The sequence below is a fragment of the Odontomachus brunneus genome, unplaced genomic scaffold (assembly GCF_010583005.1).
Source record: "Odontomachus brunneus isolate Ranch 3 - 2012 unplaced genomic scaffold, Obru_v1 Obru_scaffold_082, whole genome shotgun sequence".
NCBI classification, from domain to species: Eukaryota; Metazoa; Arthropoda; class Insecta; order Hymenoptera; family Formicidae; genus Odontomachus; species Odontomachus brunneus.
This window is the reverse complement of record NW_022639532.1, coordinates 843,147-866,518: the sequence shown is the minus strand read 5'-3', so window position 1 is coordinate 866,518 and position 23,372 is coordinate 843,147. Positions and strand designations below refer to the sequence as shown.

Here is a 23,372-nt window from a genome sequence, read left to right as displayed (position 1 = left end):
AGAATGTTGCCAGAATATTTGCAGTAAGTTATATTTTATTGAATGTCAATGTAATGTTATATTAATGTCCGATATTATAGAGTAGCAATGTTAATATTACTAAAATATTGGGGTAACCCGGAAAAAAAAAATTCAGATAAAAGCCAGATATGAATTTTGTCAAAATCTGATCAGATATAATCAGATATAATTCAGATATGATTCAGATCTATCTATATATAATTATATATATAATTATATATAACTATATATGGACAGATCTGAATCATATCTGAATTATATCTGATTATATCTAATCAGATCTTGACAAAATCCATATCTGGCTTTTATCTGAATTTTTTTTCCCGGGAACGTAGCAAAATAGTTACATTTTTGTAATAGCAATATCATATTGCAGTAATGTACCAAATGTATGTATGAAAATTTAACGTGAAAGCAACATGTTGTACTATATTGATGTAACATTGCCTGCTAAGATTGTATTGATTTTGAATTGATTTTGAATATATAAATATAATATTTTCATATAATGAAATTTATGCGCATATTATTCGAGGATGCGCAGAGAAGACACATACGAAGATCGAAATATGCACAACAAATATATATAATAAAATAAATATATATATAATTACAACATTTGTTCATACTGACTAAATATTTATCCACATAGCACGTAATATTACATTATATCACAGTAATATTTCCGTAATATTGTAACATCGCAAAAATATTACGGAAATATTACTGTGATATTATATATATTACGTGTTATGTGGGTAGTTATATTCACCAAACAATTTAGTTGAACATATTATTGAATTAAATCTTAGTTACTATGATTAACGTTTTTCAGCGTGGCATTATATGTTTAATACATATATGTTTATATATGGAAAGTATTATATGTTCCCTTATAGAAATATCATACTAAGAATCATTGAATTACTTATTATCCATTACTTATTTTTAATACTAAAAATAAGTAATTATCAACGATTCTTAGTATGATATTTCTATAAGGGTTCTTCATGATTTTGTTCCTCTTTCTTATATTTTATCATAATTTTCAATAAAAATGAAATATATAAAGGATATACATTTTCTTTTCCTTTCTTTTAATATTATCCTGACATTTTATGATATTACAAATAATATTATTTCCAGCACAAAGCAACATTAAATGTAATATTGACCAACCTTGTATTAATATTTGGTTGCATCATTTCTTTAATGTTCCGGAAAGTAATATTTTAAGATCAGAATAATATTCTTCTCACGTTTACAAATGTTACTCAAATATTTTCCCAAATGTTACTCAAATATTTTCCCTCATATTTAATATTGCTTTAATATTTTTATGCTATGTGGGTAACGATAGAAATTCTATCACTATCTATTGTATTCTATTGTATACGATAAAATACTATTCACATTTTGTAAATTCACGGACCAAAATCCATATTCAAAACGATAGAAAATGATTATTTTATTCTATCATTCTCTATAAACTTTTTTTACTAGGGTTGTCTCTATATTCGTTCTCTAAATCTCTTTTTTTTAGCTAAACTGTCTGAACTGGTGCACATCGGTACAACAAGTTAGAGTGAGACAAATATATTTTGTTTTGCTCTAACTTATTGCACCAGTTTAGACAGTTCAGCTAAAAAGAACGTTTAAGTTCTGTCAATGTACACTAGTTTCTAGACCTATTGACTTATTTAAAGCCAACTTATTGACTAACAACTTATTGATCAACAACTTACAATAAATCCAACTATAGACTATCCAACGATAGTCGGAATTTATGAATTAAAAAAATTAGTTAAAGTTTCTCGATGACCTGTGACACTTACCATATTTACTGATAAGATGAAGAAATTCAGAAGTAAATAGACTGATCGAATCGCAGAAAAACGCAGGAATTTCTTATATATGTTATATATGATTATATATGTAATATATATGGTTGTTTGTCTCAGGAGTCTCAGTTACTAATTAAGAAGAGAAATTATTTGGAAATTTATGAAAATGAAACACTTGAAGTTGAGTTTCTCAATATTCAAAGCAAAATTTCTGAAAAATTCTTGAGAAACCACTCGTGCCACCAGCTTAACCAGATGTTAACGGTTTTGACTTCTTTTTTCAGATTTGAAAAGAAGAACGCAAGATTATTTGTTGTATAGTTCGCACGAGACACGTTTCACCGTGAACGAGCTTTCGCGACTAAACCAGACTAAACCACTTTACCATATGGTTCGAAGCTTAATATAAGTGTGACAGGCTCAAAGACAGGCGAATTGACGTTATGTCGTAATTATTTTTTTTCGATCTCATCGCTGACACGTGATGCGAAACGACCAATCACTGATCTTATGTAAATTCTGATATTATCACGGTGTTATTCTGATGTTATCACAATTTACATACATGAATTAATTTATAATAACATGTGTAATGTATGATAACAGTTTGTGTAATGAAGAATCAAATGTTTTGTTTGGGAAGGGAAAGCTGAAGCTACGATGACACTTTCTATCGACTTACTTTCCAAGATTCTTTCTTTCTTTCAATATTAAAAAGTTAAAAACAAAGAGAAATAAAATTTACTTATTGTTATCGCTGATAAAATTTTTGCAGACTTTTATCTTCTAAATTGTATTATTGATTACTGATTTCACCAGTAATGATTAAGTTATTTATATATATACATTAATATATATACATATATACACATATATATATATATATATATATATATATATATATATATTTATTTATTTATTTATTTATTTATTTATTGAATATATATACATTATAAAATTTCAAAGTTTAACGTATTTATTGTGATTATAAGTATAAAAATCTTGAATCTTATTGTGTAATGAGATTTGAAGTATACCGCAGGTTCTAAAATTTTAATTCAGTAAAATAGAAAGTTTGAGAGTACGCGTTGTGTGTGACTAAACAATTATTTTTCCAAATAATTTCTCTTCTTAATCAGTAGCTGAGACTCCTGAAACAAACAACCATATATATAACATATATAAGAAATTTCTCCGTTTTTTTGCGATTTGATCAGTTTATTTGGTTCCGAATTTCTTCATCTTATCAGTAAGTATAGTAAATGCCACAGGTCATCGAGAAACTTCAACTAATTTTTTTAACTCATAAATTCCGACTATCTTTTGATATTTGGAATTTATCGTGAGTTGTTAATGTCAATAAGTTATTTTTTATTTTGCATATTTTTACAGCGTAGTACGTGTAGAAACAGATGGAAATTAAAACAACTCAGAATGATAATGTTTCCAGTTGAAAGAATCATCTCAAAAGTCTGTGATCTTAAAAAAGCTCGTGTATGTAACATGGAAATGTCAACAACTATGACGATCCGCCTATAGAATACTTATTCTTTCCTCTCCAGGAATCCTATTAGATACGAGGAAATTATTTCGATATATTGTGTGATGAGAAAATTGTACCTCCTGGAAAGTACCGTCGTAAAAGAATATAGTAACAATAGATTACGAGAATATTTCCTCATAAAGGAAATGTTGCAAAATTATCATTTTGTAATATTCTCAGTATCATTCCTAAACAGTACAGATTTTCACAGGACATCCTAAAGACATTCTGAGAACGTCCCTACGTCCTAAGAACATTCTCAGGACATTCTCTGGAGACCTTGTACTGTCTGAATTTCAAGTGATCATTTCCCAGTGAGAAATTACTTACCGATCGACGTCGAAAAGACGTCGAATCGACGTCGAAATCGTCAAATCGACGTCTTTTCGACGTCTATCGGTAAGTCATTTCTCACTGGGTTGCGTGATTAATAGTTTATGAACGACAAAATAGTTTATTTTTCTATTAATGTAATGATAGTATTTATTATCATTGAAGGAATAATTTATGTCAGCATCAATAATAATGATAAATCCTTTATATCATAAGAGAGACAGTGTTGATCTCATGAACGAAGTAAGACGCTATATTAGAAATCTCATCGTGCTAAAAAATCGATTTGAAGTGTTCTTATCGTATATTTATCCAATAAAGTTAGTTTGAAAAGCAAGATTAGATAAAATTATGTGCGAAGTATTTTTACTAGTAACATATATTTTATTGCTATTACTTGAAAAAGTGTAAATTACTGTTATTATTGAGATACATTTCCGTTATCATTATCATGAATAACATTTAAATAATTTTAGCTGTAGTCGATAATCGAGATTTCCTCATTTCCATTTCCATTGAGTGGTTAATCTCGATTTTTTATCATGTATTGGCAGTCGATTATAAAGTCGATTACGTAGTGAAGCGCGCCATTTTCGAATACGCAATAACTTGCGAGTCGATAGAAATGGCGGTTGATCTTCATCAATCTATATGATTCAAGTATTAATCATTACTTGAAAATTGTCTCAAGTAAGATTTTCAGATTTGAATTTAGAGTTAAATGAAATTTTTTAGTTGAGCTACGATTACAGATATAAGTGTCATGTATATTATAATTTTATCGAGATAAACTTGGGTCAAACTCTGAATAAAATTCTGAGTATCTCATATGAGATAAGTTTCAGATGATAATGGGCTCAAATAGCACAGAGAATTAAAAAAAAATTCAGTCATCCCAAGCAGAACAAAGTTATCTTAAAGTATTTCATTTTACTATATAAAATTAGGACAGGATAACTTTATTTTTGGTAAAAAAGTTAAGTTTCTGTTTACTGAAAAGGTTATCTAATGTCCGCCCGAAAGATAACTTTTAATATCCAAAAAGATATCATTTAGATATAGAAGTATCAAGTTGGTACATGGATACAAATTAAATATATACCAAATGATAACTGTAAGATGCGTAAATGAACTAGCTATTAACCAACTGTAAACTGTTATTTAATCGATGTCATATTAATGGAGACGAATTATTGACATTGACTTGTTATCTTATACGTTCCAAATACGATCAGATACGTTCCAAAAGTTAACTTCAAGAACGGTAACCAATAAACAACCTGTTCTACTTTGGATATGTCACCAATTCTAAATTCATTTTTAGGTAAAAAATAATTCTTTTTATTAAACTGAACTCTGAAGAATTCTTTTCGCGTCTGAAAATAAACTCAGAATTGGTGACATACGACTGTAAGAATTCTTTTTGAATTCTCTGTGCTATTTGGAGGCTCTACACCTGGGCAATGTTCAATTTACGACGCGGGATTCTCGATTTCCCGCGTTGGACATATCTGTCCAACGCATACCTGTCCTCTTCATCAGCGCTCATTCAGCGGCTTTTATTTACACGCAGCTTGTGCATACGAACGGGATGGACGTTTGTGCGTAGCGGAGGTATTTATCGCTAAAAGTTTATCGAAAAAGATTTCCGTTTGAAAACTCGGTCCAGACCGCGAACGCCCGCAACGCGACGCAGTGCGGCTACTGGTCGAGACGACGAGGCCACGGAATCTGGCGAAGGATTTAAAAGCTTGCGGGCGTTTTAAATTCCCGATCGGATTTCACAGGTGCGCACGTGGACGTGTATTAGCACGCAATAAAGTGCGCGTCGTGCGACAAGATTTGCGCCAGGCCAGGTTATGTTGCGTTATGTTTATCGTCCGTGGCCAGTGAATGTAACGCGCACAACGATGAAATAAATAGACAACACAATATGACCTTTGGACAATTGTGCGCGCCGACTATTTTCCTCGCTGCGATGCAGCGGTGCATCCGCGTGACGTCGCGATGATTTGTTTTCCGCGCAACGTGATGACGACCTGTCGAGAGGTACAATGATTTTGGTAACAATAATGTTAGATTGACAGAACGTTTGCATGTGAGATTCGTCATGGCAAGTGCGAAAAACGAGGTGAGTCCGTAGATTGCGTCGCAACAGCTCTTATCTGCGTCGTCGATAATCGTATTGGTGCATGCCCGATATTGCACGACATAACCTCTTCTTATGACAACAATATGAATCGGTCAATACGTTGACAACATGTTTTGTACTCTTTATAATTGAATGTCACGGTTTCTTTGTCACCTAAAGCATATGTAATTGCGTGTTTTCTCATGTATACACTGCTCAAAAATGCTATGATATTATGAAGTAATGAAATGACATCTAGCCAAATGATTATTTTTCTTAACTGCAGTTTATTATCTTTGTACACAGGAAAAAACCGTTCTGGAGGCGGAGACAGTTTTCTTATTAATGAAGAAAGGTTTCCCCATCTCTCGCAATGTGAGGGCTCAGTGGTTGTTGGAGCATTTGGACTCTGTGATAAGCATACAGTGTCCAAGTGTAAAGAGTAAAGAGGCGCCAGAACTGGAAATTGTATCGGTGCTGCCAAAAGATAAGCCTACAGTTTGGTCTATAGACACTAGCCATCAATTTCTTTATAAAGTTGTTTCTACAACTTCGATTATATTCCTTGGGCACAAGTACAGGATGGTCTTTAGTTTAGATTTAAGCCCGTCTCTTGCCACTGTTGTGAGTGATACAAAATATGTATAATTTGTTATGAAAAATCATTTTTATGTTAAAGTCCAAGTCAACTTGATGCTTTTTTATAGGATATACAACATGGGGAAATTGTTATCGATGAGGTATGCTTGGCAACAAAGCGGTGTCTGGAAGGTATAACCAGACCAGTGAGTAGCTCTTTGGTACTTTGTGAGTGTACATAAAGAAAAAAGGAAAGAGAAACTTGTTAACTCACTTGTTATTTCTAGTTCACGATACCAGGTAGCAAGCGTGTGATGCAACCTGAGATTTATGTGACTGTGATAGCTCATACGCCATTCTATACAAACCCAGCGCAACAAGTACTGGTGCAAGGCTGGTTGATCACCGCGGACAATGTGAACTCTCTAACACAGTATGTCGAGAAGCAATTGTACTTGTTGGAGGAGAGAGTGGCGACTGTTACTGCCATAGCTAATCAGCAATTAGAACACTTAAGAGCAGAGAGCGAGCGTTTGGTAGGAGGACTTTTCGAGGAGAGCGGTAACTGCTTAAACAAAAGTAGCAGTAGTTGTACAGCAAATATCTCCATGGTTTCGCCAGAAGCCAGTTTTGTAAATATGTTGAGATATGGAATGCTAGCTCTAACACTCTTACCTGAGCATAGCTGCGCACGTGAGTTTGCGACTTATGATTAATATTTAAGGCTCTTGATTTTACTGCTGCAGAGTCTATGATTGATATGGAGTTTAACTCGTTGAAAGCCTATCCAGATAAATTTGCGTAATCACAAATTACATATGCATATGGAAATCAACCATTCATGATTCATGCAATGAAAGGATACCTCTTACATCAGACATACTTTACATTAGATAATATTCTTGTGCATATGAATAATGTGACTATGCAAGTTTATCTAAATAACGAATTAAACTAGGTTATGAAACTGGAAATCTGAATAGTTTAAAAATTAACGTGTTAATGCTATTTATTGACTGTAAAGGGAAAGAGATAGTTCTTGAAGCATTTTACAAGTATGTTCAAGAGAACGATCTGAAATATCCTTTAATTTGAAGATAGCACGCAAAAATTTTTGCCATACGTTTTCTCGCGTCTAGCGTCATCAATCCGCAGCAATGGATTCAAAAGTCTTAATAAATCCATACGTTGTGTGTAACGAACATATAAAACAAGAACAACAGCCCTATGAAGAGCAAAGAGTATAGAGTGATCCAAATTTTCAGACATGGTAATAGTCTCGGACGGTATCGTCGGTGTTAAGGATGTTCATGCGTTGGACTCCATTGTGCAACAACTGCGCGCAACTACGGTTGCATGCAGTTTCTTACACGTGGGCAGCGCATATCATCCGCATTGCGCGGATGGTCTAGTACCATATCAAGATCTGCTGTACTTCATCGCCGCGGCTACGTTGGGTAGTTACATGTCCTTCAATTCGTACGTTGTACGTAGATTTTTAATCTGAACTACTGCACTCGATCGCACACACAATGTTGATCGCAATGGTAATACGCTTTCTTTTGTTCTATATACAGGTATCTGCACAGGGAACAGATATGAATCTTTATCACAGGAACTTTCTGTGCTGGCAATTGTATCGAGATGTGCCCTACGATAGTACGCCGGATAATCATAACTGTTGGCGTACTGAGAACAATTGCTTCGACGGTCATAAGACCGACCAGCTGCTGAGGAAGAAGCAGATCGACGACAAGGTCACTTGCACTTTGAGCAGCTTGTTATGTTGCCGCCTGAGAGAAGGATACCTAATAAAAAGGGCTAGCATACGAGACGACGTTCTTGAAATAAATTTTGTGCTGTTGTGGAAAAGCAACGTTTCCTTGGAATATTTGGTAACGTGCCCATGGTCTGCGAAATCACTGTCTCAATCCAATGTGATACAATATGTTATTACCATAGAAGGTAAGCTTGCAGTTTTTTATGCGAAGTTTGACTGGATATCAACTGTGTTTTTTTTTTCCTTAATTTATAACATATTTAAGATGTCGAATCGCACATAATCACCTGAATTCCTGTGGCTTTAACTGAAGTCCGTTTTTGTTACAGCGCCGTACGAATTTTTACATGACATCACATGCCTGTCAAAGAAGCCATTGAAATCGAATTATCGTCAGGGCGTCGTTTCCTGTTTCTGGGCGGCGTTAACGTCCTTGACCGAAAGCGACAATACATTAGCACACTTTAGTTGGTTCCCAGGATCCGGATGGACTTGGTATAGCGTCCCGGACACTATTAGAAGTGGGATGCCAGTGTTTTATTTGTCGTCTTATCCGTCACTAAGTACAGTGCAACTTAGGTATATTAATTTGTTTGTATTCAGATAATACTGATCAATGCGTATAGGCAAGCTGACTGTGATGAACACAGTTGCTGTCCAAGCTGAGAAGCACAGCGATGACATAATCACATTGACATAATCATATATTCATCGTTTCAGCGACGCCGCCTGCCCGCAGTTTGGGCAAATATGGCAACCAGTCGTCTCTTTGGATCCGCTTCAGTGGGCACGTTGGATGCACACGCAGAGAGTCACATTAATCTTGTCCTACGACAGACCGTTGCCGAGGCATCTTCATCAAGCGAATCAAAGCGGTCGTTTCCAATGCGTCCAGAGTCGACAGGCAGCAGCCGTTTTGTACGCTATGCTGAAAACCTGGGCGACCTTCGTGCTCATCGAGAATCACACATACGTTCAGTTTATATATAGGGAAGCAGAAAAACCACCGGTGTCGTTCTCATTGATCCGTATTAATTGCAAGGCTCTCTGTGTCGTGCTTAACATTGCGTTCGCTGGCGGTACCGAAGGTGTCGTCCGTCATAATGTAGTGGTGGACCTCGTGGACAGATTGTCCAAGTTGACGTTGCCGAACAGACCGACGGAGCAACGAGAGACTCCGTGTTGCACGATAATACACAAATCGCTCGAGAGAATCCTTATAAGATACGAGCGTATACCGAACGATTTGAGCATGGTGGTATTTCCTGACGGCACTCAGCCGACGTGGACCAGGACTGCGTCGGTACTGGGTGGTAGTCTGACCACCACCCTGTCTAGATACTTGTACCACAATCGATGGCTGTGGCATGTGAAGCGGCCGTTCGTGCAGACCATTCCGGGGATCACTTTGCCGAAATTGAACATCACCGCTATCGCGAGAATACTCTCCACGATCACAAAGTATCATCGTGTAACTTTGTTAGCAGCGCGTGAGGCGTCGCGAACGTAATATTAATCTGTTCTCTTTGCAGAATACGTTTAACGGAGGGCTTCAATTTTGCGTATTCGGCAGCCGGCATCACGAACATGGTATTGGAAGTGCAAATGCAGGGCTTCGAGAATAACAAGGAGTCTTATCCGTGTATTATACAGTACATTCTGTTCCCGCCTCACGCCGTGTCGAGCGCAACGTTGGAACGCGACAGTGGTTCCGAGGAAGACACAGAAGAGGGTAAAATATTATCGGTCACGATGCACCATGATCGAATGATGGGATTACTCATACGGGAAATGAACGTGTTTAGGTACTGCCGACGGGGAAGCGAGTACGCAAGAAGACTGCGAGAGTTCTAGCGAGTATCAGATTGTGACAGAAGTCTGGATTGAACCCCAATCCGGCTACGTGCAAATGCCTACGCAACCGACTGCTACATATATGCATCCTCTGCAGTATCATCAGTTGCCAGACGCGGTAAGTATATTCGTGACAATTCCTGATAAAAATTTCAGTGTTATTTATGTTGAGTCATTGATTAACAGAAGAAAATGATAATAGCTATATCGTTTAATACGTTCGTCGGCGTCTCTTTCACACGGATATTAAAAAAATTGGATTTCTTCGATGGTATCTTTTTGACCTATTTGATAATTGTACGTATTTAGTCACGAGAAGTTTCTACCGCCATAGTATCTAGTCAACGTCAAACATAGTTGGGTCTGCTATATAAAACATCCGTGAAGCCTGCTTGAATTGATAAGACACAGTTAATTCCTTGAATACGTCTCAAGAGCGATAAGATATCTCTTTTGGATAGCTCTACGATATATATTTGCGATACGTGATTAATGTGAGGGAAGGCACAATATTTGGAACAATATTAAAAATTATTCTGCCAATCTGAATGTTTGTGTGGCGTCTCATGTCTCCAACAATGTTCGTAATCATAAACAGCATTCTGAGAAAATTCTGTGATGTCACGTATCCTTGCTGCAAGCGAAGTAGCTTATTATTTGACAGTCTTGCTCGTAACTGCTACATTGAATCGACGTGAAAATTTATCGCCTCCGATCCAATTTATAAAATTGATTGATATATAACTTCAGCGACCGTTTTGATCTTGATTTCACAACTTTGTAGAGCATACGAGTAGAACTTTCACGTGTTATTCCTATCCCTCTTATCTTGAGCTAACTTGATAATGCCGCGTGTGGTAACACAAAAATTGTTCCGGCGTACGGTTGTCTAAAGTGCTTTATTTTGTTAGGTACTGAGTCTATCTGGCAGTAAACATCGTTCGGCTGATATCAGCTTCAACTTAGTCTGTTCTCGAAATCGTATCTTGCAATATTTGACGTCTATATGCTCGCCGTCGTAGCGCCCATCCATCTCTTCTTGAAGTTTTCGGCGGAAGACGTGCTCTTTCTCAAATTCCTATCTCCGTTAGGAACAACTCAGAGAGACCTTGTTTGCTTAGCGATACTTAGGTCCAAACGAAACCATTAGTTTCGTAATGCGTAATGCGTCACGCGGTAAGATTCATAACGCCTCTCTAGACATGAACATTTTCGTTGGGAAAAAAAGAAAGAATGTCGGATTGAGTATTTATATCCGAGAACACTGCGCAATAACGTTAGGACAATTCACGTAAATATCCTAAGTGTCGACTTCGAGGCGTAGCGCGCAATGTAGCTTTATCTTCAATCTTATCTTTTGATTGATAGTGACGCTTATAAAATACTCGTATGCACCGTCATTCGTGAAGGACAATTAGGATTAAAAAAGGTGTGCTTTTATATATCGGATAATTTTCTTACGTGTCGATTTACTCAATCACGCTCTTCATAATCACTTTGTGCTTTTTGTTAACTATTAAATGACACATTACCAATGACACATTACCAATCTATATCACGTCACCAGCCACATTTTTAAAGAGTTTGAAAATAATTGCAGACTTTTTCTCTCTTTTCATTATAATTTTTTTTTTAGTTATAATTTTGTCTTTAGATTTGCACAATATATGGAAGATGTTCTGCAAATATGTCCGACAATAAATACACCTACACCGTGCTTCTTCATGGCGCAAAAACATAAGTCCAGCATAAATTTACGTTAACTAGATAACTGTTATCTGATTTACTCGTTACCTGGAGAGCGTCGCTAATCAGAAGATCAAACTTCAAAGTACAACGGACTGATATTTCAAATGAAATTTTATTCCCCGAAAAGAAACTAGCTTTGTCAGTCGGATACGGTTTCCGCTTTACTGTTTGATCAATTTCAATTTTTCTAAAAAACGCACACATCGCTTCCACTTGATCCTTCTCGAATAGTCGATGACGCATGAAAAGCAAATACTCGATTCGTCTCTCTTTCTAACGGAAGATCTGATTCGATCGAACTGTTCTCATCTACTTCAATTTTCTACTTTTTTATTCACCATCCTATCAGATTCGTTCGCGATTCGTTATTCGTTCATTAGCAATCACCGTCGAATCTGCCTAACCCTATCTATATCCATAAGGAGAAGCTAACGGGGAGCAGCGTCTGTCATCGGAAGTCGTTATCGTCACATCGCGAATATCGCAAACATTTGTCTACGCTCAATTCGCAAGGACGACCTGTGGCAGGCGATCTTTCCTGTCATAACATTTATCCATCGCTCGTCTCTCCCGTTGGAAGGATAATAGAAAACATCGCACGAGGAGATCTCGGTGTTGTCTCGTTAGGACTAGTCGTGATTTTAGCGCGCCAATTCTCAGGAAGGTTTCCATCCGACCGTGAGAACTGAGTTGCAGTATCGTCGAACGAAAAACGCCGACCTCTCTCGTTTTCGGCGATGTGGTCGTTCGCGTTTCCTGCGATCAGAGAACGAGTAAGGTGTCTATCATCACATATCGTTATCGTTATCGGGGTGGGGCTTCGGTATCGATGAGGGTCCTCGGAACGAGGTTTTCCTATCAGCCGCCTCAGGTATATATAGGGCCCATTACTCGCCCTGCGCTCACTAGTGGATCGGGATTATCTTTTTCGCGTAATTCTCGAGCGTCGTGTATTCGCTTCGCCGGAGTCGCTTATCACCAGGCTCCCTGGTGACGATCCTTTATCGCGTTGTCGCTCGCAGGTCGGAAGTGATCGTAGTTCTCATCGACCATGTCGTGGCACAGCTACGTTCCGTTCGACGTCGCCGTCGTCCTCGTGTCGTCAAGCTCGTCTCGTTTCAGTGACGGTGAGACAATTCGCGAATTTCGCTCATAGTCTCCTCTACCGAGAAGGTATATACCCCGCCTGGAGTTAACATACAGGCTCGTCCGGCGAAGGGGCTCGGTGCGCGAAAGTCTTCGTTTCCTTATCATCAGGTGACTCCGCACGAAACGAGATTACGACGGAGAGCATCATGGTCGATCGTCTCTGCCGCGGAAAACATCGTCCTCACCGCCGCCTCCACACGCACCTCCTCTCTCACCACGGTTCTTCTCTCGGATTTTCGAAATATCGCGCGACTCTCAGTTGGAAGTGAGGATCTAGGCATTGAGCGGTGTAGCTCTCTCGATTTACTTGCCAGATCTAACTCTTCCAGCTCAGGGTCGCGCGATTCCACGTCGTTCCCGCGTGGGGCACAGTGCTGTTGTTCTCTGGGCGAGCGAGCGAGTCCTCCACGTCTTCTGCCGCGTCTCACCGTGGTTCTGTGCCGCGAGCCAGTGGGTATCACGGTTCAAGTGGAGAAGTGGTCTCTACGCTTTGTATGAAAGTGAGATTCAACTCCTCCAACTTATTCCTGATCCCCGTTAGTCATCGCAGAAGTCGCCAACGACATCGCGCTTCGAATCGGGTGTGCTCGGCCAGTCTTGTGAACATCTATATCCGCCTGCCTGCACGAATTTATCCGTGATTATCCGTTGGCCACCGAAGACTGAGTGCTGTTAACAGATAGACTCTAATCACGAGCTTCGTTCTCTCTCTCTGTCTCTCTCTCTGTCTCTCTCTCTCTCTCTCTCTCTCTCTCTCTTTCTCTCTGTAACTGTAAATTAATACTTAAGTTAAGCTGAATTTAATTTTAGAGCAGAGCGCACGATACTCTCTATTCGATGTTCGGAATTTGCGGTATCTTAGGCTGCTAAGTAGAATTAGATTCAAGTATACGACACCCACGTTGTGTTACCACACCCTCCATACACTGTACTCCCTTTAATATACGAATTTCTCGAAAATGTACAAATGATAAGTTAAATATATTATTTTTGCGATGTGTGTAATAAGTTATTACACGTTCTACACGGAATTCTCTCGGAATGATCATTTCATATTATGTAGGTCGATCTCTCATATGTATACTCTTGTCGCATACAATATTAAAATTAAATCAATGCTCACCAACTTCCTATCTGATGCATTCATTGTCATTTCTGTCCGGCCAGATTGCCCGAGTAGACGAGGAGTGTATTAACGCTTTGATGACCTTAGAATACTTGAGCCTCTTGAGCCAAGTAGTACCGGCCGAAAAGAGCACTGAGATCGTGTTCGGGCAACCGCATCAAGGAATCAGGTATCACAGCGTCACGGACACTACCGCGGAGCGTGCCTTGAAATGTCCCAACCCAGCCGAGTTCTTCGAAACGACGCCGAGGATCCATCCGATGTACTTCTCGTTCGACACTCTGAGCATTTTGCCGAAATGTCAGCAGGCGGAACTCTTGTTCTCGATGTTCGCTAATGGTTAGACTCCTGTTTTCCCAAATGACGTGTAACTGTAGGCAAGGGCTTGCCTCTTAGAATAGGGAATAGGGACGATTAGGGAGAAAACAGTCTTATATATTCTGTCTTGCTTATTTTGTCAGATTCGGTGCATATCGACGAGGATAGAAATAGCGCGAACAAAATTCTCATGGAGAACTTCTTGGAACATATCAAGCAGTTGCACAACAAGGAGCTGCTCTTTACGTCAGCAGAATCGCAGAAGTTCACTAGAATGCTCCTTAACAGGCCACGCGAAAACGGCCCGTTATTGCCTTTCTTTGTGCAAGGAGGTACAATAATTAGATTCTTTAGTCGTAGCGGATCACCGCCGTATGATGAAATTGATCGATGTCTCGCGCTAACGCGTAAATTTTATAGAAATTCCAAATTATACATTGAGTACATCGTGTAACTTACATTTCAGAGAAGAACTATCAGGATGCTATGTCGGATATTTATCCGAGATGGAAGTGTTTTGTTAAAGGGATTAGTACGACACACGTCATTCTCACTATTTTACCAGCCACCGAAAAGGATGTCCGTTTGATAACGTATCCCACTTACGCGGGCGACAATTGCACGAGTAATAATTCGGAGAAGAATTTCGAGTCTGACGTTTTCGATCTCGACATGAACGAGAAGATATTGTCGCCGACTCTATGCGCCAAGGATACGAATATGTCCGACTTCCCGACGTTAGAGCGCAGAGAATCAAAAATCTCTAGTCAATCTACCACCGCAGATAGTACATCGAAGGCTAATGCGGAACAAAATTTCGCTCACGCCGACAATGAGGGCGGCCTCGTTATACCTGTATACGTATACGATTGTTCATTGGCGTTGTTAATTGACACACTAGTCGGCCGGCTGCAAACGCCTCAGAATAAAGACATTTACCAAGATCACACTTTCAAAATTGGGCAGGAGGTTTGCGAGGATTTCATTAATCTCAAGCCTGAAAGCAACACGAAGCCTTCATCCCCCGAGCCAAAAAGCGAAGACTCTGACAATATTTCCAGCGGTAGGAAATGCGTAGAGCTCTTGAAATGTAGCGTTAAGGAAATACGTGAAAAAATAATGCAATTGTCATGTCGCGATATTAATAATTCAACGTTCCTAATATAATTATTTTTTTGCATTAGATCAACGAAGCTTAATGGAGCACTGTAAATTATTGAGCTTAGCGCATTGTCATTGTTACGTGGTCGCGGTTTACAAGTCACTGGCGCTGCAACAGTCCTTGAGCTACGAAGACATGGAAGCTGCTGTGGGGCAGTGCGAGGAAAACTTAATTGAGATTAACATTACGAATTACATACGATCAGTGTGCAGGCATTTGAGCACGTTGCCGAAAGGCAGCCTGCTCGATCAGTTCAAGGTCTCCGCGTGCAACGACGTCAAGCCATTGCATAATTTGATTAAGGATAAATTTAAAAGAATTATGGCGGCCGCGTTTAGACCCGTACCTGCTCATCCAGAATTTTATTACTGTTTGCCATCGTGGGTATCGGACAAAATGGTTTGTTTTTTTATACATAACGCGATCGATAGTTTGCGTCGATTTTGTCAAGTCAAAAATCACGCTGCTTTTAGGAGGTGGTATCGCAAAGGACAGACAGCGATGAATTCACGTTTCACTCTGAAATATTGGATCCAAATATAGATAATTCTCCTAGTCAAGGTAGATAATAACTAAATACATTTGTTACACTTCAAAGATGTGAAAAATCACGCGTATCTTTGTTATTAGTAAATCAAGCCACTAATATCACATGGCCGGCTGTAAATCTTCACAACAGCGGAAAACTGTCTCATCGTGATTCCACGGAATCGCTCATAAGCGATCTTCAAGAGGAAAACACATGGGACAAGGAACACCCGCTTTTCTTGCAGCTAAGCTGTTCGATACATTTTCGTTCCGAGCTCTCTAGTATACCGGTTAAAGTAGTGCCTACTTGCTTCACTGAGATCATCCAGAGGATAAATGATAACAAGAAGAACCTCGCCGAGCAATGTCTGGACGATCTGAAAATTACTCTGGACATCATATGTTTAAACCTTCCAAAAGAAGTGTTAGAGGTGTCGTTAGAACGTTACCCCTCGCTAAGAGCGACGTCTTACTGCAGCGCTTCGCCATTCGGTAGTGTGCGCACTGATAGCGGTAGCAGTCCAACTGCGAACGCGAAGACTGAGCCGATGCAGGAGAGAATGCCGAATCTGCCATTGTATCAACACACCGCAATAATCAGTTTAAAGGATGAGATCGAGTGGTTGTTGCGAGATGAAACTGTGACAGCGCTTTTAGATGATCAGAAGCCGAGCTTGGATACGTTGCGTTTCATAGCACACCATGTGTCGGATTCCACCGGGAGATCCAGCTGTTCGATGGATAAAGTTCCTTTACACTTTGTCTTCTCGTCGGAGAGCAGCACGCCCAAATTTTTGCACGAGTTAAAAAAGCTTCACATCGACAAGTACTGCATCTGTCATGAGGAAAAAACTGATTTATTTTACTTCATCAAGGAGTCGGCAGCGAAAGATGAAGCGAAGCCTGAAACGGAAACGGATGCGTTACACGTGGACGTGGAAGAACCGCAATTAAAAAAAGGTATTTAATTTTGTAGTTCAATTAAAAAAGAAAAAAAATCCGAAACGACTTAAAAGTTTAGTTATTAGGTTCGATTCCTTCTAGACGAAAGTGCTGAAAATCTTGAGCAAGAGGAAATATCAGTTGCTACAATTCAAATAAGCGGACAGGACTCTGGAGATGCGCCAGGTTATTCCTCCGAAATTTCAAGTATAGCTGAAGGGAAACACGGAACGGATGATGGATACGACGGGGATAGCAGTAATTCCGAGGATGACTTCCAATGGTTGATAGAACTTGATAAGCGCAGAGACCGTTTGCCGAATTTCTGGCTAATCCTGACCGTCGAGAACAGCGACGTTAACGTTTACTTTCATTGCAGGTTTGTATTTGCGTTTGTACTTCGCTTATTGTTACCTGTAATAAACAAAAAAATAGCGCAGTTTTATTGCAGATTCTTGGAATTGTCTTCGCCAGAGGTAGATTGTTATTCGCAAATACAAAAAATGCTAATCGTCCAAATCAAAGCTATATGTCGGCGAGTAAATCAATACTTACTTTTACAAAGTCTTCACGATACTCGCATGTGCGATCCGCTGTTGGAGCCAGAATCCAGCGAAGATCATACCTGGAGGGGCGAAATCGGCGGCGAGACCGGTAGTCTCTTTCAAAATCACGCCTCAGCTTCTCCGGGCATGTTCAGATGCCCTGTCATCTGGGAGGAACCATTTAGTCTGCATCCCCGTCTCAAGACTGGACCCGGAAGATCCGGATTGTCGAGAGGGATCACTGCTATGCACGCGGTGCTGAACAGATTGTTCGTTAACAATCGAAACAACATGTTCGTGTATCAGGAAAATAATAAGAATGTCTTTTACCTTCGACTTCATGAGCAAACGAACGACGGGAAATCTTTGCAGAATAAACTGTCCGAGAGCGACGAAAAGTTGGTCGTCTCCCGCAGCAATAGCGTCGCGTCTTTGTCGCGAGCTAAAGGTATAGGTCTAACGAACGATCCCGTAATGTCGGATGACACCCGACCCAGAGTCCGTTCGTTCGGCGAGAAGGAGTCTGATATATTAAACAAAACCGGCGATTCGATCATCCTGATGGTGCACGGGATATCGGAGGCTGGTCCGGCAGTGAAGCGGGATTTGGTGCAAGCGTTACAGAATCGTCTCGACGACGCGGTGTTGGAAGTGCTGTCCGTAATGTTGGCGCGTAATCCGATGTGCAAGCTGACACCGGCAGACGTGCACTTCATACAGAAACCGTACAAGTTTCCCGAATCCATTGTGCAACTGTCCGTGCAGCCATATTGTGTGCCTCACATAGACGCTCTGGGCTATTACTTGAGACAGAATATATTGCAGTTCCTATACACGCCGAAATATACGGATCTTGACATGAATCATCATTTTCAGGATTACTCGCCACTAGATGGCTGGAGGAAGAGAGCCGCCGAGTCGGACATATTTCTGTACAATCAAAGCTATAATTCGAGCGGCAGCAAAGGCATAGCTTGCATCGCGTTGGCTATTATTATTGACAAAGGGGAGCTTACAACGTCTTCGAATGACGGATCGAACAATGAGTTGAGCTTTCCCAAGTTGTCGAGGGTTGAGGATTTTGAGGATATCGTATCAACCATCGTTTACAAGAATAAGGACGGTTCCAAGCCAAATGCGGAGACATTCATCGAATTCCGAATCTGGAAGCAGGGTAGAGTCAATTTGGATGTGCTACTGCAGAAATTGTCGTCTGCTGTGCAACATGGCACTTGGGACTTGATGATGGAGTACAATCTTCTGGCGACGCCTTTGACGGAACCAGAACCCATCAGTTTTCCAGTGATCAAAGAAACTACAGCGGAAAATAAAGAGACGCAGACATCCGTAAAGCCACAGTCGCCGAAAGCTACTGATAATTCGATAATAGATCAGTACGAGCTCGGCGAAGAAGGGAAGTTGAACGAAATATACCACACCACTCTGGCGCAATGGTTTCAGTTCGCCTTGACAAGCACAATGGGTGTACCTGCTGTCAAAAAACACGAAGTAATTATTCATCACAGGCATGCGATCCCCGTGATAGTGAAGGAGCTGCAGAATCTCATACGTTGTCAGGATCCAGATACATCCAGTAGAGCCTTCGTTCTGCAAGATCGGCAACCCTTCCTGAATCAATTCGTTGTTTCTCATAAAGTAGGATCCACTCACAAATGGTCCGAAAATATTCGGAATAAACCAACAGCTAAAGATAATACGAATCGAGAAGGCGCAGATTCACCCGCGTATATACCGCATGATTTTAACAAAGACGAACAAACAAGCTGCACTAAATGTATCTTGGTAGCAAGAAACTTTTATCAGTGGAAGGCGTCTTCGAGTAGGAAGATAGATCCTGAACTGCTTGCTCCTAAGGGTCAGTTTAATCATTTCTTTGATTTGAATCTCACATGTTCTTTTAAATTTTATCATGATTTTATATTACAGATCAGAAACAATTGCAAAAATTTAATCCACTGATATCGGAATCGAATTTCGTGCCTAGACAAAGGATATTGCTGGCTGAAGTGCAAAGCGACAATGTAAGCGATTGTTTCATACATCGATACTGTGAATATTAAATGGTTTCCTTTAATATTGTAAATATTAAGAGGCGCGACTGCAGTTCAAAGGATCGCAAACGTGGCATTGTGTTTTCAGATAATAATATACTTGTACAATTGGTCGAAGGAAAAATCGGAGAAGCTAATGAAACAAGCGACTAGTTTGGGCACGTGGCTCTCGTCCAGGTCCAGCCTGTTCACCAATATAAACATGCAGAAGCTAGGTATATTTCATCACAAATTCACGCGAGACCCGCAGCAGAGGGAACACGGCTCCTCTCAATATTATCAGATCACCGATATGGAGAGTCTCGCGAAATTTCCCAGCCAGTCGAATGCCGACAGCAAGGATTGGACGCGATCGAGTAACCGAGCGCAAGCGATGAAGAGCAACGCGTTCTCATGGACCCAAGTTGTCGGGCAAGCGATGCGTGACGCAAAACCGAGCGCACCGTATCCGCTGAACACAACAGATCCGATCGTAAAAGCTGCTTATGACTTGCAGGACTTGCGACATCGCGAGAAGAGAATCAAAGGTAACTCGGATCGGCAACTAGATGTCATGTGCCTGCATGTGCAAAATAGTCATGTTTTCCTTTATCGGTCACTTGACTGACATATCCCATGGAAATTTGCAGAAGATCTGGAGAAATTGTACGCGATGTGGCAAAGTCGCACTCCCAACATACCGCTATCGTTGAATGCTTCGAACACGTTCAAACAGTACTCCCGTTTGATACACTTCTGTCACACGCCCCTCCTCTTCTTGCCGGCCTGGCGTTTGCAATCGGCCGCCACGAGGGATCACTCCTTGACACCGCCGTCGTCTCTTTTCAGCCTGAATAACAATGCGCAGCAACAGTCGCCGCAAACGACACAGCCGAAGCAGAAGGCGGCCAACACCATCTTGATCAAGTGGCACCAGGAGCTCTGCAAATCGATGTTGACCGAGTATAAACAGTATCTGCAGATCTTGGGCTTTAATCCGATTCAAGTGGAGTCGCCGCATAAAACGTTCGTACAAATTTGTCGTCATTAAGTCACAATTTCATCGAATTTCTCCGCGAATATATCGCGTTTTTTTTTTTGCAGAGACGAGGAACACGCACAGCAGCAGTCTTATTATCTCAAGAAATCAATGCTGGGCGGCGTTTTGCTGTTCGAAATTCACTTGTCGCAACCGTTCTTCATCGTCAAGTTGAGTATCATCGAGTGCAATCGCTTGCAGACGAAAACCAGCAGCGGTATGGTGAATCAGGTGAGATAACTTTGAACTGTCACGCTTCTTCCCATACGTAGGATGAAGTCAACTGACGAAATGAACCTCTCGCAGTTTGTGCTAAGCTTCGTAGACGCTTGCGACAAGATCAAGATCAATATGCACTTGCACTCGTTCACGTACGACTTCCATCTGCGTTGTATTCATTCTTACATCGCTGGGACTGGGCCATGGTCCTTGCAACAGGGTTACCATCTCACTCGTTTCCTGGACGACTTTATCAAGTACTACAGTAAGGCGCCAAATTACGCCAGAAATTTGATATACAGCGGTAAGGTATACTGATTTAAAATTTTCGTAAGTCTATTTTGCTAATGTATGATTCTTTTCGCTTCAGACGTGATAACAGTACACAATATAGCGATACCTGCGCGCACATTATACTCGTATTTACTGTCGCACGACAAACTATACGGCATGCGTGTGATATCCAGCGAGCTTCAGGAATCTCACGACAACGAATACGTCTTAATCAAACTGCAGAGTACCCCGTTAGTTAGCTATTGCGACGCTCAGGACACTCGGTATACCGACGATTTTGACGTGGCGCTGATTGTGTCGCGTGTGGAGCAGCCACCGCAGCTGGAAAAGACCGAGATTACTTTGAAATATTATCTAATGTTGACGAGCAAGAGGGAATTGTATCCGAAGAGGGAGGTGGAGAACAATAAGCTAGGCAAGTTTCGAACGGTGTACAGCGTGGGGAGATCCACGACCAGCTCGTACACGGACAGTCCGGTAGAATCTAGTCCCGTCTCACCGATACCGCCGTTTGTAAGGGGCAATTCCAGGACGGAAATGTGCATCGATCAGCAGACAGACAAAACTCTCGATTTAAACGGTGCGGTTACGAAGGAAACCAGCGAGGCCAAAGACGCCGAGATTAAAGCGGCGAATTATAACGTTTACAACAACTTAGCGCCAACGCCGCCACCGGTCCCGAATTCCCCTCTCGCACAGAGCTCGAGTATCCCGAACACGACGTCGAACATGTCGACATCGTCGCCGCACTTAGTACAGATTCGCCAGGAATCGGTCAATTACCTGGGCTACTACTCGTCGCACGAGCAGCTTATGCAACAGCTGATCATGTCGCAGGCGCAAGCGGCTCACCAACATATAACGAACATGGTGGATCGCGGTGCGTTGCAGTGCAGAACACACTTGCTCTGGGACAAGTTGTTGGAGAACAAATCCACAATGACATACACCGAGTTTAAAGAACTCTGCTCATTGGCCCACATCGAGTCCCTGCCGAATTTGGATCCCAGGCTCCGTCCGCTTGTTAATCAACCTGTCTCTTGGTATCAGGCCTTATCTAAGGTCTTACAAAATAAATATCAGGAGAATCACAAGCAGTTCAACACTTCCGACGGAAATATTACTCATCATCTTATACTGCATCCGAGTCTTTTTCAAGCGTTTATGATGTTGACGATTGATTTGCACACGTCGAGAGGGGTAAGCGCATAGCTAGAAGAGTGAGAGTAATCAGGCGAGACTCCAATTATGTGTTCAATTACAAATTCGTCTGTTTTAGGATTTATGTGCAGTTTATCGAAAATCCAACGAGATCAATGTGCCGGTGAATATCGAAGATGTCTATACTCTGATCGAGGGTTTCGTGAACGCTTGCTGCTTCCATTTGTGGATGGGCCTCTGCAGCCAGTGATAACATTCCGGTTATACGATACGCGATGGCACACTGCTTCTAAAGTTTTTTGACGTACTTATGGATATTTTAATGCGCAGCGTGTCATTCACTCGATTTAGCGAATTACTTCTTATAACGCGCGTTACAATGCACTAGATGTTAATATATTATGAATTATTACACTTGTACGAAAGACTTTGTAAATATGAAATATATATTTTCCTGTTACATACATTAATATTCTCATGTAGTTAATCGAACAATAATTTATTCGGTAATACACAAAATTAAGCTATCTTTAAAGGGAGACTAAAATTGTAACATCGCGTAACATCATCGACGTCTGTCCATCAAGGAAACTGAGAAGTTAGTAATTAAGGACTTCGCAATAACAAAAGAACACAAATGTTCCTATCATTTTTTTTTTTATATATAAGAAATACAACATTCATTTTAATCAGCGATTCCTAATCAATAATTCCCTGACAATTTCGAAAGGAGCTCGATAATTAATTATAACGGTGCCTGTACGTGTTTCGCCAATATTGTCCCGTTCGATGTGTTTATAAAGTAATGTCTGTTCAACTGTAAACTTTATTTCGTTAAATCTCAAAAGAAAGAAAATTACACATGTTTAACATCACATTTCGAATGATTAATATTAAAATGATATTTAATGACCATTACTATTAATTAAGAATTAGTTATAATTATTAATACTAATAGTGTACAACCATACATTTTTTTTTACGGGGAAGGATAGCATTTGTAT

At 40.2% G+C, this 23,372-nt stretch overlaps 2 protein-coding genes across 2 annotated transcripts in view; one reads left to right on the top strand and one right to left on the bottom strand.

The window, feature by feature from the left end:
• The window catches only part of LOC116847758 (5-aminolevulinate synthase, erythroid-specific, mitochondrial), an 8,567-nt gene extending 6,313 nt beyond the window's left edge, over positions 1–2,254 (bottom strand). The window contains exon 1 of the mRNA XM_032823101.1: positions 1,857–2,254. Within this exon, the coding sequence (XP_032678992.1) occupies positions 1,857–1,859 (3 nt within the window). The 5' untranslated portion in view covers positions 1,860–2,254. The remainder of the gene's footprint in view (positions 1–1,856) is intronic.
• Positions 2,255–5,394: 3,140 nt separating this feature from the next.
• Positions 5,395–22,832, top strand: LOC116847756 (KICSTOR complex protein SZT2-like). Its single transcript, XM_032823099.1, has 25 exons — positions 5,395–5,872; positions 6,179–6,496; positions 6,580–6,657; positions 6,739–7,144; positions 7,717–7,937; positions 8,029–8,416; positions 8,561–8,810; positions 8,952–9,692; positions 9,764–9,963; positions 10,037–10,203; positions 14,151–14,448; positions 14,571–14,759; positions 14,894–15,490; positions 15,612–15,988; positions 16,063–16,150; positions 16,220–17,077; positions 17,162–17,438; positions 17,511–19,480; positions 19,552–19,646; positions 19,765–20,203; positions 20,306–20,681; positions 20,760–20,925; positions 21,001–21,217; positions 21,284–22,407; positions 22,487–22,832. The coding sequence occupies exons 1-25, from the start codon at positions 5,852–5,854 to the stop codon at positions 22,616–22,618; spliced, it is 9,993 nt and encodes a 3,330-aa protein (XP_032678990.1). The 5' UTR covers positions 5,395–5,851; the 3' UTR covers positions 22,619–22,832.
• Positions 22,833–23,372: the final 540 nt, after the last annotated feature.